Raw genomic sequence first — 12,267 nt, 5'->3', positions numbered from 1 at the left:
GTGGGAATGTAGGAGCTGGCTCTCGACCACGTGTTCGGCTACAGAGGCTTCGACTGTCGCAATAACCTGCATTACCTGAATGACGGCGCCGACATCATCTTCCACACAGCAGCGGCTGGCGTTGTTCAGAACCTGTCCACAGGTACCTCGAACAGAGAAACCTCCATCTGAAAACAGGCTTTTATCTTAGCCCTTTTATGTGGTTTCCGCTGTTTAGGAGAAGCTTAAGCATTCTCTTCCTTTTAAAAGAGCCATTCCACTCAATTCCAGGCTACTATCATTTAGTCCTAGAAAATGCTCAGGCCACATTCAGAGTCAAAGCCCTCTTTGTCTCTGGCCTTCACCCAGCCGGGTTGTGTAGGCCCTGAAAGGGAGGTGTCCATGTTTCCATCAGCTCCTCAGAGGCTGAGAGGGATGGAGAGAAGATCAGAGAAAATCCTTATAGACAGTAACCAAAAACATGCATGGGGGAGCTGTTCTCCTTAATTATTAACAGTGACCAATTGTTCAGCAGCTCACATTTTCAAGTTTTGTTTGTTTTGACTATTTACCTAGATTTACAGTGAGAATGAGAACAATTAAACAATAAACAAAAATACCTAAAATGTTTCTTAACTATAGGATGACTCTTAAATTAAAAAATAGTTTAGTTTAAAAAGAAACACTTCAAGCAAAAAGGATTCAGAAATTAACAGACGTATCTTTACCACCAGATCTAAATATGTTAACATTTTTTTTTTAAGTCAACAGCACTGCCTCCTTTTTTATTTTTTCCTCCCCAAAGCCCCAGTACATAGTTGTATATTTTAGTTGTAAGTCCTTCTAGTTCTTCTATGTGAGCCACCACCACAGCATGGCTACTGACAGACCAGTAGTGTGGTTCTGCATCCAGGAACTGAACCCAGGCTGCCAAAGTGGATCATGCTGAACTTAAACCGCTAGGCCATCAGGGCTGGCTCTAAATATGTTAATGTTTTGCATGATTTGCTTCATATCGTAAAACAAACCTTTTTTTTCCCCCAAATTTTATACTCCTTCTCAATTCTGTGCAGTTGTTAATACATAGATTTTTAGACAGTGAAATCACTGGGCAGCACAATGATTTGTCTTTTGGAGGGAGGAAGACCTTGAAATTTTCTATACAATTTCTTAATGTTTTAGCCACATGTTATCAGTTTAGTAGCAGTGTGCTATCTCCGTGTATATCAATGCCATTGTTCACCTCTCTGTTCTTGTGCATTTGGGTGGGTTTATGGTGGCCACTTTGGAAGTCAGCAAACCCATTTGCTGTAGTAGATGATAACATTTTTCTTGTCCTTTTCCCACTTCCTGTGATGTGAGTCAAGTTAGGGCTTTAGGGAGTGAAGCCATCACCTGTGCCATCCAGGCACCCAAGTGGATTGGTACTTTAATAAGTAAAGACAATTAAAAGGGACTACCTACCTGTTTTCCTACTTCAGTCTTCCCCTGACAATGAGTTAGTGGTGCCATGTTGCTCAGTAGAGTGCTAACTCCAGGTTCCCGCCCTGCTCTGCCCAGAGGTGGACATTGAGAAGCCATCATTCCTGGGCCATGGGGAGGACGAAGCATTTTGGACTCTGGAAGCCTCTGCACTTGGACTGTGCTCTGGACCCACACAGGACAGTGGGAAGGATTGAAGTAGAGCTTGTATGCATTAGATAACAGGCACCAGCTCATCTCCCAAACTTGGAACAGAATGTGTAATGTAAAAACTCATCTCCCATCTCCCCAAGGATGATTCTGAAAGTGAGAATTTGGCATTTTAAGCTCTCACTTTTACAAGGCATTTCCAAAGACTCCACACAAAGTTTTGGGGTTGCCCTGAGAGGTGTTTAGGTTCCCTGTTCACCCTCACATGTCTCTCTCCTAGGGAGCCAGAGCTTCTACCTGGAGCACACAGATGACATCCTCTGCCTCACCGTGAACCAGCACCCCAAGTACAGAAACGTGGTGGCCACCAGCCAGATAGGTAGGAGGGTCCTGCGGCAGCTGAGTTTCTCCCAGCTAAGCAGGGACATTGACTTCCTAGCAATTATTGGGAGAGAGAGCGGGTGGGTCGCTGACATCCATCCTTTCTCGTTGAAGTTGCTGGTGATTTTTTGAGCCCAGAATGTATCTGTGTCACTTGAGTTGATGCATCCAGTGTTTGGTGATTCTGAGGGACCATAAAGTCAGACCAGAGCCTGATAAGCCAAATCAATGGATGGCCCCCATCCCTGTGGACTTGTGCGAATTTTTCAGACCCCAGGTGTCAAATGAAGAGCCCCACGTCTGAAGCCTGGTGGCTGTGCCCGGCAAGGGTAGATTGCAGTCTGTGTGCCTGGCTCTTCTGTACCCCAGAAAACTGCCAATGACAAATGTGAACCGATTCACATTTGTGAAAAGTTGTTTTTTTTTTTTTTACCTTTGTTGTTTCAAAGGCAGTTTTTACAAACATACTTTCTCGCTTGCTTTCATTGAAGCCATGTCCATTTTTAACTTTAATTTGGAATTTTCTGATGCTGGTGTTGAGTGCTTCACTGTTAGAAACATGACTTATTGCGGCTATTGTTTTTCCCTGATGCTTCCTCATTGCCATTGCCCACCCAATGCAGGTGATATGACGGAGACCCCAGGTAAGGCTGTTCCATCCGTGAGTAGTTTGAATCTGCACAGCAAAATCATGTCAATGTACCATGTTTGCTGCTTGTATCTAGCTGAATTGCAGATACAAATCATTGACCTCATCAGTTTCCTACATATAGACTCCTCCCCAAGTGTGTGTGTTGGACATAAATGCCCCTGGGTCTCGGCCTCTGAAAGTGCAACAGATGTTCCCTATTGTCTTCCACCTCTGGCCAGGTCAGGCTGTAGGTCTTTTACGCCCAGTCACTGTAAGGCCCCTAACACTTGTCTTAAAAAGGGTTTTAGGTGAACCTAAGTGTTGCTTTGGCTCCGCTGTCCTCCAGCCTGAGTTCTTTGTCATGCCTCCCACATTCAGGAACAACACCTTCAATCCACATATGGGACGCCATGACCAAACACACCCTCTCCATGCTGCGGTGCTGCCACACGAAGGGGGTGAATTATATCAACTTCAGTGCAACCGGAAAGCTCCTGGTGTCAGTGGGCGTGGACCCTGAGCACACCATCACCGTCTGGCGTTGGCAGGAAGGTATTGAGGCTGGGCTTTCTGTCCCTCCGCGAGGCTTGCTTGTGGCGTGGGCTGGGCTCCAACCTAGGTGGGCCTCCCTCCAGAGCCCACCTAGGCACTGCCGCCAGGTCAGCAGAAACCAGGCTCCTGGGATCCTAGAGAAGCTTCTCATCAGATGCCGCTGTATCTTGGACGCCATGGTCTGGAGAGTGCTGACCAGGGGAGTCCTGAGCTGGTTAGTGAAGGGTGGCAGGCTTCCTCCTCATACAGATGGCAGCAGCCTCCTTCATTTCTGTCCTAACAACCTTCCTACCCAAGCTTCCTTGTCTTCAGCGCTCCTTCTGGTGACCCCTGGATCCTGAGGCAGCCTTGTCAGCTTGCTTGCCTTATTACAGGAACTGGGACAGGCTTTTACCACCAGAGTCTCAGAAACACATTTTTTTTTAAACATTTTAACTTTTTTGAAATGGCGTTCATCTTATGATCAAGAATATTTAATTTAGCAGGATTTCTTTCTTGCCCTCCCCCAACACACGCTCAAACACAGAGGCTGCTACTAAATTTATGGTCATCTTAGATTCAAAGATGTGCAATATTGAGTATATTCTCAGGTTGGCAAAAGCAGATCCAATTAGTGAGGACATTAATGAGGTCTGTCTCCAGCCAGGCAGCCTGTATCTGGGGCACGCTGAGACAGGCACGCACAGGGGTGGCACTTCTCCAATCCAGGGCTTCTAGAGTCCCATTATCTCAGCATCTTCCCATGGAGGGGGCGAGGAGAGGGGACTGTAGAGGGATGAGCACAGGGGGAGGAAAGTTCCAATCCCTCCTGAGCCCCCATATGAGAAAAAGATGTTGGGGACCTGCAGACTTTTATGATGAAACTCATTCATCCTAGTCCATCCATTTCTCATTTTCTTGTTCATCTGTATATTGTGTCCAAAAGGCCCCATAATCTATATCCTGGGGATCCAGATTCATTCTTCATGATGTCAAGTGGCCAGCTGATTAAATAGACTCAGCCCCAGATGAAAAATTGAGTATCTTAATGATGGACTCATAGCACCTTAGAGTTGGAAGGACTAGAGAAGTCTTCCTGCTCAGTCACAATCCATCCCATTGAGAAATTTCTCCAGGTGCATTTCTGAGAGGCCAGTTTCCATCCTCTGCTTGAATACTTACAAGGATGCAGCTCATCACTTCACAAGGCAGCCTGCCCACTGTTGGAAAGCTCATAAACCCCTAGCCTATGTGAGGTAATTCATAATGCTGTAATGTCATAATGACTTTTTTCTGTGGTATTAACTCTACTCCCTGTGGTAGCCAAGATCAAGTCATTCCTAGTTCCTTGGAAGAAAGTTACCACATCAGTCCCCACACAGTATTGTCTTTTCAGGTCAGGTTCACTCTCCTCACTTCCCTCACCTGTCCCTTTGGGCAGTACCTCCTCTGGCCCTTCCCTAGCACAGACTCTTGCTCACCTGGGACCCCTTCTTGATCTCCCGTTGGAGAATCGGTGGAGCCAGTGTTTATAAACACACTCCCAGGAAAAAGAGAAACCTTCTTTTTGGTGACTTTCTCCCATTGTCTTTGTTGGAATCAGCGCTTGGGTCTGTAAGGAAGCCTTCTGAGCCAGTGACAATATCTAACGGCCTGTCACCAACCACCAACTCTTCTGAGTTGATTGTGTGTGATTTTTCCCTCACGTCTAGTCTTGCTTACAGATAAAGTGTTTTGAGGGAGGTTTATGTACTTTTTTGTTATCATTAGCATATTATTCCTTCCTTATTTGTTAAAGAGTTATTTTGTGGAACTCTTAGGGGTATGTGTGTCTACGTATATGTATGTGTGTGTGTGTGTGTGTGTAAGAATAAACAAAATAAAATGGAGTAAGAAAATGAGCTTATTATATGAAATTCATGTTGTCAGGTACAAGATACTTGTATGAAATTTGTTCTGAGTGGAAGCCAATGCATAGAGGGAGACAGGCATCTCCACAATTAGAAGGGTCCATGAGATTAAAACAAGGAGAAAACAAACAGTGGCTTAGAGGAAATGTGCCTCTTAGTGTTGCTTTATTTTGCGTTTCCCCCATAACTACCAGGATTCATCCTCTTGCCATCTCTTTATTGTCTGCTTGTGTTGCTTCTTCTGGAATTCAACTGTGCAAATCCTTTTTCTGCTGGGTGTGGGAGGATTGCTTGTCTTATTATTTGTAGTTCCTCACTGATTATTAATATTAATTCTTTGTCTCTTTAAGCGTTATGAATGTTTTCTCCCAGTCTTTTGTCTTTTTTTTTTAAAGGTTGGCACCGGAGCTAACATCTGTTGCCAATCTTTCTCTTCTTCTTCTCCCCAAAGCCCCACAGTACATAGTTGTATATTCTAGGCGTAGGGCCTTCTGGTTGTGGCATGTAGGATGCCACCTCAGCGTGGCCTGATGAGCAGTGCCATGTCCGTGCCCAGAATCCGAACCAGCAAAACCCTGGGCTGCCGAGGTGGAGCGGGCGAACTTAACCACTCAACCACCGGGCCAGCCACCTTTTGTTTGTCTTTTAACTTAGTTTATGGTATCCTTGGGACTACGGGTTTAAAATATCTGAGCCCTAGGTAGTGAGGTAGCTGTTACAGAGTCAAGCATTCCATTTGCAGAGAGAGAATTACACCGTGAGAGGTAACTTGCAGGTGTCCCCAGCCATTCCTGGGAAGGGATTCCAGTGGGGATGTCTGAGGGCTGGCTGCAGGCCCGACTATGTTAAGAACCCACCACCGCCACTCTACCAGAAAGCCCTATAACAACACATAAGTAAATGTAAGTGACAAGGAAGAGGGGAAGGAAAAACTGCATGTGAGTCAATAAATAATATAGAGAGAGGTGATGATTAAGAAGAAATTGGAACTAAAACATTAAGAGCAAGTTAAAAGAAAATGGAAAGGAAAGGTAATAGAAGTTGAAAGTAAGTTAAGAATTCAAGGGCTGAAAAATAATGATGAGATAAAAATAGATGAGGTTTAAAATACAGGGGCTGGCCTGGGGCTATAGCAATTAAGTTCATGTGCTCTGCTTCAGCGACCTGGGGTTCACAGGTTCAGATCCTGGGCATGGACCTAGCGTGTGTGGCATGCTAGGACCAAGCCACGCTGGGCATCCCACATAAAATTGAGGAGGATTGGCACAGATGTTAGCTCAGGCCAATCTTCCTCACAAAAAACACCAAAGAAACAGATAAAAGGCTAGGAAATAAGAGACTTTAAAAGGAGCTAAAAGAATAATAACAACAGTTCACGCTTACAGGGCCTCGAGCTCTGGTCTAAGTCTCCACTTGCATCAATTCTTTTACTCCTCACAACACCTTCGAAAGTGGGGACTGTTATTGTCCTCAGTTTACAGATGAGGAAGCTGAGGCACGGGGAAGGAAAATAACTTTTCCAATGTTGTTCTACAAATAAATGGTGGAGTTGGGATTTGATTAAGACAAAGGTTAAATAAAACTCAGGAGAAAAATCAAAAACATAAATAAATGGGGTTGAGAAAAAAACTAGAAATTAAATATAAAATATAAAATTTTAGGGGCCGGCCCAGTGGTGCAGCGGTTAAGTGCGCACATTCTGCTTTGGCGGCCCAGGGTTCGCCAGTTCGGATCCCAGGTGAGGACATGGCACTGCTTGGCAAGCCATAGCTGTGGCAGGCGTTCCACATATAAAGTGGAGGAAGGTGGGCCCAGATGTTAGCACAGAGCCAGTCTTCCTCAGCAAAAAGAGGAGGATTGGCAGCAGATGTTAGCTTAGGGCTAATCTTCCTCAAAAAAAAAAGTAAAAATTTTAAACCTGAAAACCATGAAAGAAAAGGAATATGGGGATCCTTTTTTTCTTCTTCTTTTTTAAAGAAAATAGAGAATCTTGGGGAGAAATAAAAACTGCCTAAAGGAGTGTGAGTCTCTAGGGACACTCTAGGGGAGGATCTGGCTTCCCGTGGGGGTGAATCCTGAGGTGATGTTGGAGACAGGAGGTGGTGACGTGGGGGATGCCTTTAAGCCCTTTTCTCATATGTGGAAGCTTCTGTCTCCTGGGCCATCCTTTTCTGCTGCGTTCTCAGATGCCTGGATGTGGCTTGTGGGGATTGGGTGGAGTGGGCTGGGGGGTCATGTGAGCAGTACCTGCTGTTCTGAAAATTTCCCAGACACAGCCTCTCTTGCTCACCTTGGGAGCAGTGTCTGAAGTGGGGAGGGTGCTGCTGAAGAAGAAAGAACACTGAGGCGTGCCCTGGCCTTGCTGGGATGAGAGCCGTCCAGGGCTGCAGCTCCGTGCCTGGCACCCCTGGAAGTTGGGAAGGCCCACCTCACTGGACTCTCATCCACACAGGTGCCAAGGTTGCCAGCCGAGGGGGTCACCTGGAACGCATATTTGTGGTGGAATTTCGTCCCGACTCAGACACGCAGTTTGTGTCTGTTGGGGTCAAACATATGAAGTTCTGGACGCTGGCAGGCAGCGCCCTGCTTTACAAGAAAGGGGTCATCGGGTCCATGGAGGCTGCCAAGATGCAGACGATGCTCTCCGTGGCCTTCGGTGCTGTGAGTTCCAGCAGTTCACTGCTGAGAGGGGAGCCTGAACCCCTGGGTGCAAGGGGAGGGGGAGCAGTATGGCCAAGAATTTGCAAATGAGAAAGCCATTTCAACATTATCTCTTTTATTGGCTTATTTGCAACCACTATTCCCTTTCCATAGCACAGACGGGTGAGATGACTATATTTTTCCCCATTTTGTTGCCCTCAAACATTAATCAGAAAAGGCAGGGCCCCCACTCAGGGCAAGAGGTTCGTCATTCTAGAGGCAGACTGACTTGCAAGCCTGTCAGACCTGGGTTAGATAGCTGAGAGGAGGTGGGCATAGTCTCCACCACTGGACAGCATCCCTTTCCCTCCCAGACCTTAGTGTGCCACAACTGACACGCTTACATGGGCTGTCAGGTGTCCCCAGCCAATGCAAGCACCCCAGGGACATTCTGGAACACGGCCAACTCTTGGTCCTCCAGGGGTGGATTTATCCCTTCATAGATAAGCCCAGGAAAGTTTCCTCTCAGGCTGGAGTTCACCCCTTGCCCTGGGGCCCAGAGAATGGAAATTCACTTCAATGCAGAGCCACACTCAGTGGGGATGTTGGATGCCCCAAACTAGCTCAACAGAGTGACTGTTAAAGCCGGGTGACTTCCTTATTATATGCTCTTTGTGGTTTTCTGCAAATTCTTTTACCTTTCCTTACCACAGAGGGTCAATTTGAGCACATGTTCACATTTCTCTAGCTCTAGTTCCTTAACAGAGGAGCCAGTGGCTGGGAGGGGACCCTCCTGAGAGCGGCTGTGAGTGTCCTGGTGTGGAAGGTGTCCCTTTGTTTACAGAACAACCTCACTTTCACGGGTGCCATCAATGGAGACGTCTACGTGTGGAAGGACCACTTCCTCATCCGACTGGTGGCCAAGGCGCACACAGGCCCCGTCTTCACCATGTACACGACCCTTCGGGATGGACTCATAGTGACCGGCGGAAAAGAGCGGCCGTAAGCCGAAGTTCCTCTGGGAACAACTGGTCTTTTTTTATTGTCTTGGGAGAAGCCGACAGAAGCATCTCCAACTTGGAGAAAATGCAGATTTTCATTGTCCTATCTTTTCTGCATTGGGGAGCTCAGTCTACCATCTCTCCAAGAGGGCCCTAGGTCAGAGCCTTCAGAAGTAAGAGTGAGAGAAGGAGAGAGCGGTGTCTTGAATAGACCGGAGTGACTTTGCCGTTCCTAAAGTGTTATCACAGTAGCTCTTCGGGAGAAGGGAGGAAGGAGAAGTGAGAAGAGGGGGCAGGGAAGATGTGAAAATGAAACAGAAAAACAGGAGAAACATGTCTCTTAGTTTTTGATCTAATAAAAACACAGTTGGATTTTCTAGATTACAGTTCTCTTTCCTTCCAAGATCATGGCATTTGAAGGCATTTTAGGAAATCTGCAAGTTCAAAGGGTTCTGATTGCTCATCAGCAGAGCCTAAGAAAGGGGTCACCCTGGAGGGTCTGTCCTGCTGGGAGCCCAAGGTGGCTGTGCCCTTGATGAGGGGAAAGCAAGAGAGGGGAGTAGAGGGTCATGGGGAGTTTTTAGGATGAGGGTTAACATGCTAAGTTTCTTTTGATCTGTTTTAGGACCAAAGAAGGAGGTGCTGTAAAATTGTGGGACCAGGAAATGAAGCGCTGCCGGGCCTTCCAGTTGGAGACGGGACAGCTGGTGGAGTGCGTGCGCTCCGTGTGCCGCGGCAAAGTGAGCACACCTGGGCTGGTCCTCCCCGAGCTACCCCCTGGGGCTGGGCCAGGAAGGAGGAAGGGGTTCAAGTGAGAGTTAGTTCAGCACCTTCCCAGTCAAGCACTTGCCCTGTGCTGGTTCGTTGAATCCTTAAAATAAGCCTCCAAGTTGTGACTTATACTGCAGTGGGAGGTAGCTTAGCATAGTCAGACAGACCTGGGTGCAAACTGTGACTCACCCAGTAGAACTGGCCGTGTGACCTTGGATGTGTTGCTTAACCTTTCTGTGTCTAGCACACAGGTTGTTGTCAGGATCACATGCGTTATACATGCACAGTGCCTTTCATTATGCCTGGCACACAGCCACATTCAGTAGATGTTAACTACTATTATTATAGATAATAGTATTATAGGCACAGAGATCTTAAATAATTTGCCCATGCCCAAGGTCACATGGCCAGTAAAGGGAAAGTGATGGCCACCAAACTATCTGACTCAGAGCCATTGGTTTTCAAGTCACACCTTGGCCAAATATCAAAAACAACTGTGGGGGGGCTGGCCCCGTGGCCGAGTGGTTAAGTTTGCGCACTCTGCTGGCGGCCCGGTGTTTCGTTGGTTCAAATCCTGGGCGTGGACATGGCACTGCTCATCAAACCATGCTGAGGCAGCGTCCCACATGCCACAACTAGAAGCACCCACAACAAAGAATATACAACTATGTACCGGGGGGCTTTGGGGAGAAAAAGGAAAAAAAAAAAATCTTTAAAAAAAAAACAACTGTGGGTGCTAGCCCTGAGGGCCTATAGGTTAAAGTTTGGCACGATTGGCTTTGGCGGTCCCTGGTGTGGAAGCACACCTCTCGTTTGTCAGTAGCCATGCTGTGGCGGCATCCCACACAGAAGAACTAGAAGAACTTAGAACTAGGAAACACAACTAGTACTGGGGCTTTGGGGAGGGAAAAACAAAACACAACAAAACAAACTGTGGGCTTTTTAAATGTGGTTGTCCAGGCTTCTACCCAGAGCTGCCAAATCAGAATCTCAGGGGTGAGGCTTTGATTTGTGTGTTTTCCATTTTTTTCTTTTTTTCTCCTTTTGAAAATTTCTTGGGAGATTCTGATGCACTTGAAAACAAATCTCTTAACCTCCATTTAATATCTTGTGTGTATATTTTTGAATTGCTAGCATTCTAAGAATTTGCCTTCTGGATGTTCTCCATAAAAAAGGCAAACCTGACTTGGAGTCCACATAATTCAAAATTGGGAATTTTGTTTTAAATACCTAAATGGCAATGGTCTGGAAGGATAATTAGACATATGGGAGATGAAGGCAGAACCAGGCCCAGAACCTGGAATCATCAGGAGGTAGATTTTTTTGTTCAGTGTAAGGAAGAACTTAGGAAGAGTTTGAGCTGTCCAAAAACAGAAATTGGCTGCCTTGCTCTGTAGTAAACTTGCAGTCATAGGAATGTTCTAGCAGAGACTAGATGATGGAGAACTCTGTACTAAAGCTCTCACCTAAGAGGGTGGATGGAGAAAAGCCAGAGTGAGAAGGTAGAGGAAGTGCCTTAAGAATGGGCAGTTTAGTTGTTAAAAACAAAACACATCGTGCCTGTTCCTATGTTAATACCACTGCCAGCAAAGGCACTTTCACAAGTTGCTCTAATCATAGTTTTTTAAAAAAATTATTTTAAATTGTGGCAAAATATAGATAACATAAAATGTATCATTGTAACCTTTTTTTTTTTTTCGGTGAGGAAGATTGTTGCTGAGCTAACATCTGTGCCAATCTTCCTCTATTTTGTACATGGGATGCTGCCACAACCTGGCTTGATAAGCAGTGTGTAGGTCCATGCCCAGGATCTGAACCTGTGAACCCCAAGCTGCCAAAGCAGAGTGTGTGAACTTAACCACTACCAGCCCCCATTTTAACCATTTTTAAGTGTACAATTCATTAGTATTAGATACATTCACACTGTTGTACAACCATCACCACCATCCATCCCCAGAACGTTTTTCATCTTGTAGGAGGGAAACTCTGTATCTATTAGACAATAACTCCCCTTTCCATATCTCACAAACCCTTGGCAAACAACACTCTACTTTCTGTCTCTATGAATTTGGCTATTCTAGGTATTTCATATGAATGGGATCATACAGTGTTTGTCTTTTTTCCAATAATCTTTTGATTGCAACAGGGAAAAATTTTAGTGGGAACCAAAGATGGAGAAATAATTGAAGTTGGTGAAAAAAATGCTGCTTCCAACATCCTGATTGATGGACACATGGAAGGGGAGATCTGGGGCCTGGCCACACACCCCTCCAAGGACATCTTCATCTCTGCCAGTAACGATGGCACAGCCCGCATCTGGGACCTGGCTGACAAGGTGAGGGGCCGACTCTGCCCGGCTCAGATGCCCACAAGTGGGCCTCACAGCAGCAGGAGCCTGGAGTGAGGCAAGGTTTGGCTAGCATGAGGCCAGAGACAGGGGATGGAGCTGGACGAGAGATCAGCGGCAGTTCAGCAACTAGATTAGAGGACGTAGTAATGAAAGGAGTCCCATTCACATGCACCCAATCTATATATCTTTTAGCTGTATGCCCATCTATGAATATTTATAGTACAGGAATCATCTTAATTCAGAATGATTATTCTCTTGTGATGAAAGAACTCACAAAACCTAAAAAATAAAGAGACAAATCATGTCTTCCTGGATGGGAAGACTGAAAATGAGCTAAAATGTCAGATGTTCCCAATGGGAACATTTCAATCAGAATCCCCACAAGGCTTCTCTTAGAGTTTGGAGAAACAATTTAAAAATTAAGTTAAAATAAAAATTCAT

At 45.9% G+C, this 12,267-nt stretch overlaps 1 protein-coding gene across 4 annotated transcripts in view; it reads left to right on the top strand.

Moving 5' to 3' along the window:
• The window catches only part of EML6 (EMAP like 6), a 253,213-nt gene that overhangs the window by 232,203 nt on the left and 8,743 nt on the right, over positions 1-12,267 (top strand). For 3 of the 4 annotated variants that reach the window (XR_006888845.1, XM_046663358.1, XM_046663359.1), the window contains exons 30-37: positions 13-142; positions 1,892-1,990; positions 2,616-2,636; positions 3,002-3,175; positions 7,517-7,725; positions 8,549-8,706; positions 9,331-9,445; positions 11,623-11,811. Coding sequence is in view for 3 of the 4 variants with exons in the window: in XM_046663358.1 (XP_046519314.1) it covers positions 13-142; positions 1,892-1,990; positions 2,616-2,636; positions 3,002-3,175; positions 7,517-7,725; positions 8,549-8,706; positions 9,331-9,445; positions 11,623-11,811 (1,095 nt within the window). In the remaining variant the exon portion in view is untranslated. The remainder of the gene's footprint in view (positions 1-12; positions 143-1,891; positions 1,991-2,615; positions 2,637-3,001; positions 3,176-7,516; positions 7,726-8,548; positions 8,707-9,330; positions 9,446-11,622; positions 11,812-12,267) is intronic. The other variant, XM_046663360.1, reaches the window with a different exon arrangement.

This window comes from Equus quagga, chromosome 5 (genome assembly GCF_021613505.1).
Source record: "Equus quagga isolate Etosha38 chromosome 5, UCLA_HA_Equagga_1.0, whole genome shotgun sequence".
NCBI lineage: Eukaryota > Metazoa > Chordata > Mammalia > Perissodactyla > Equidae > Equus > Equus quagga.
This window is presented reverse-complemented; position numbering and strand designations above follow the sequence as displayed.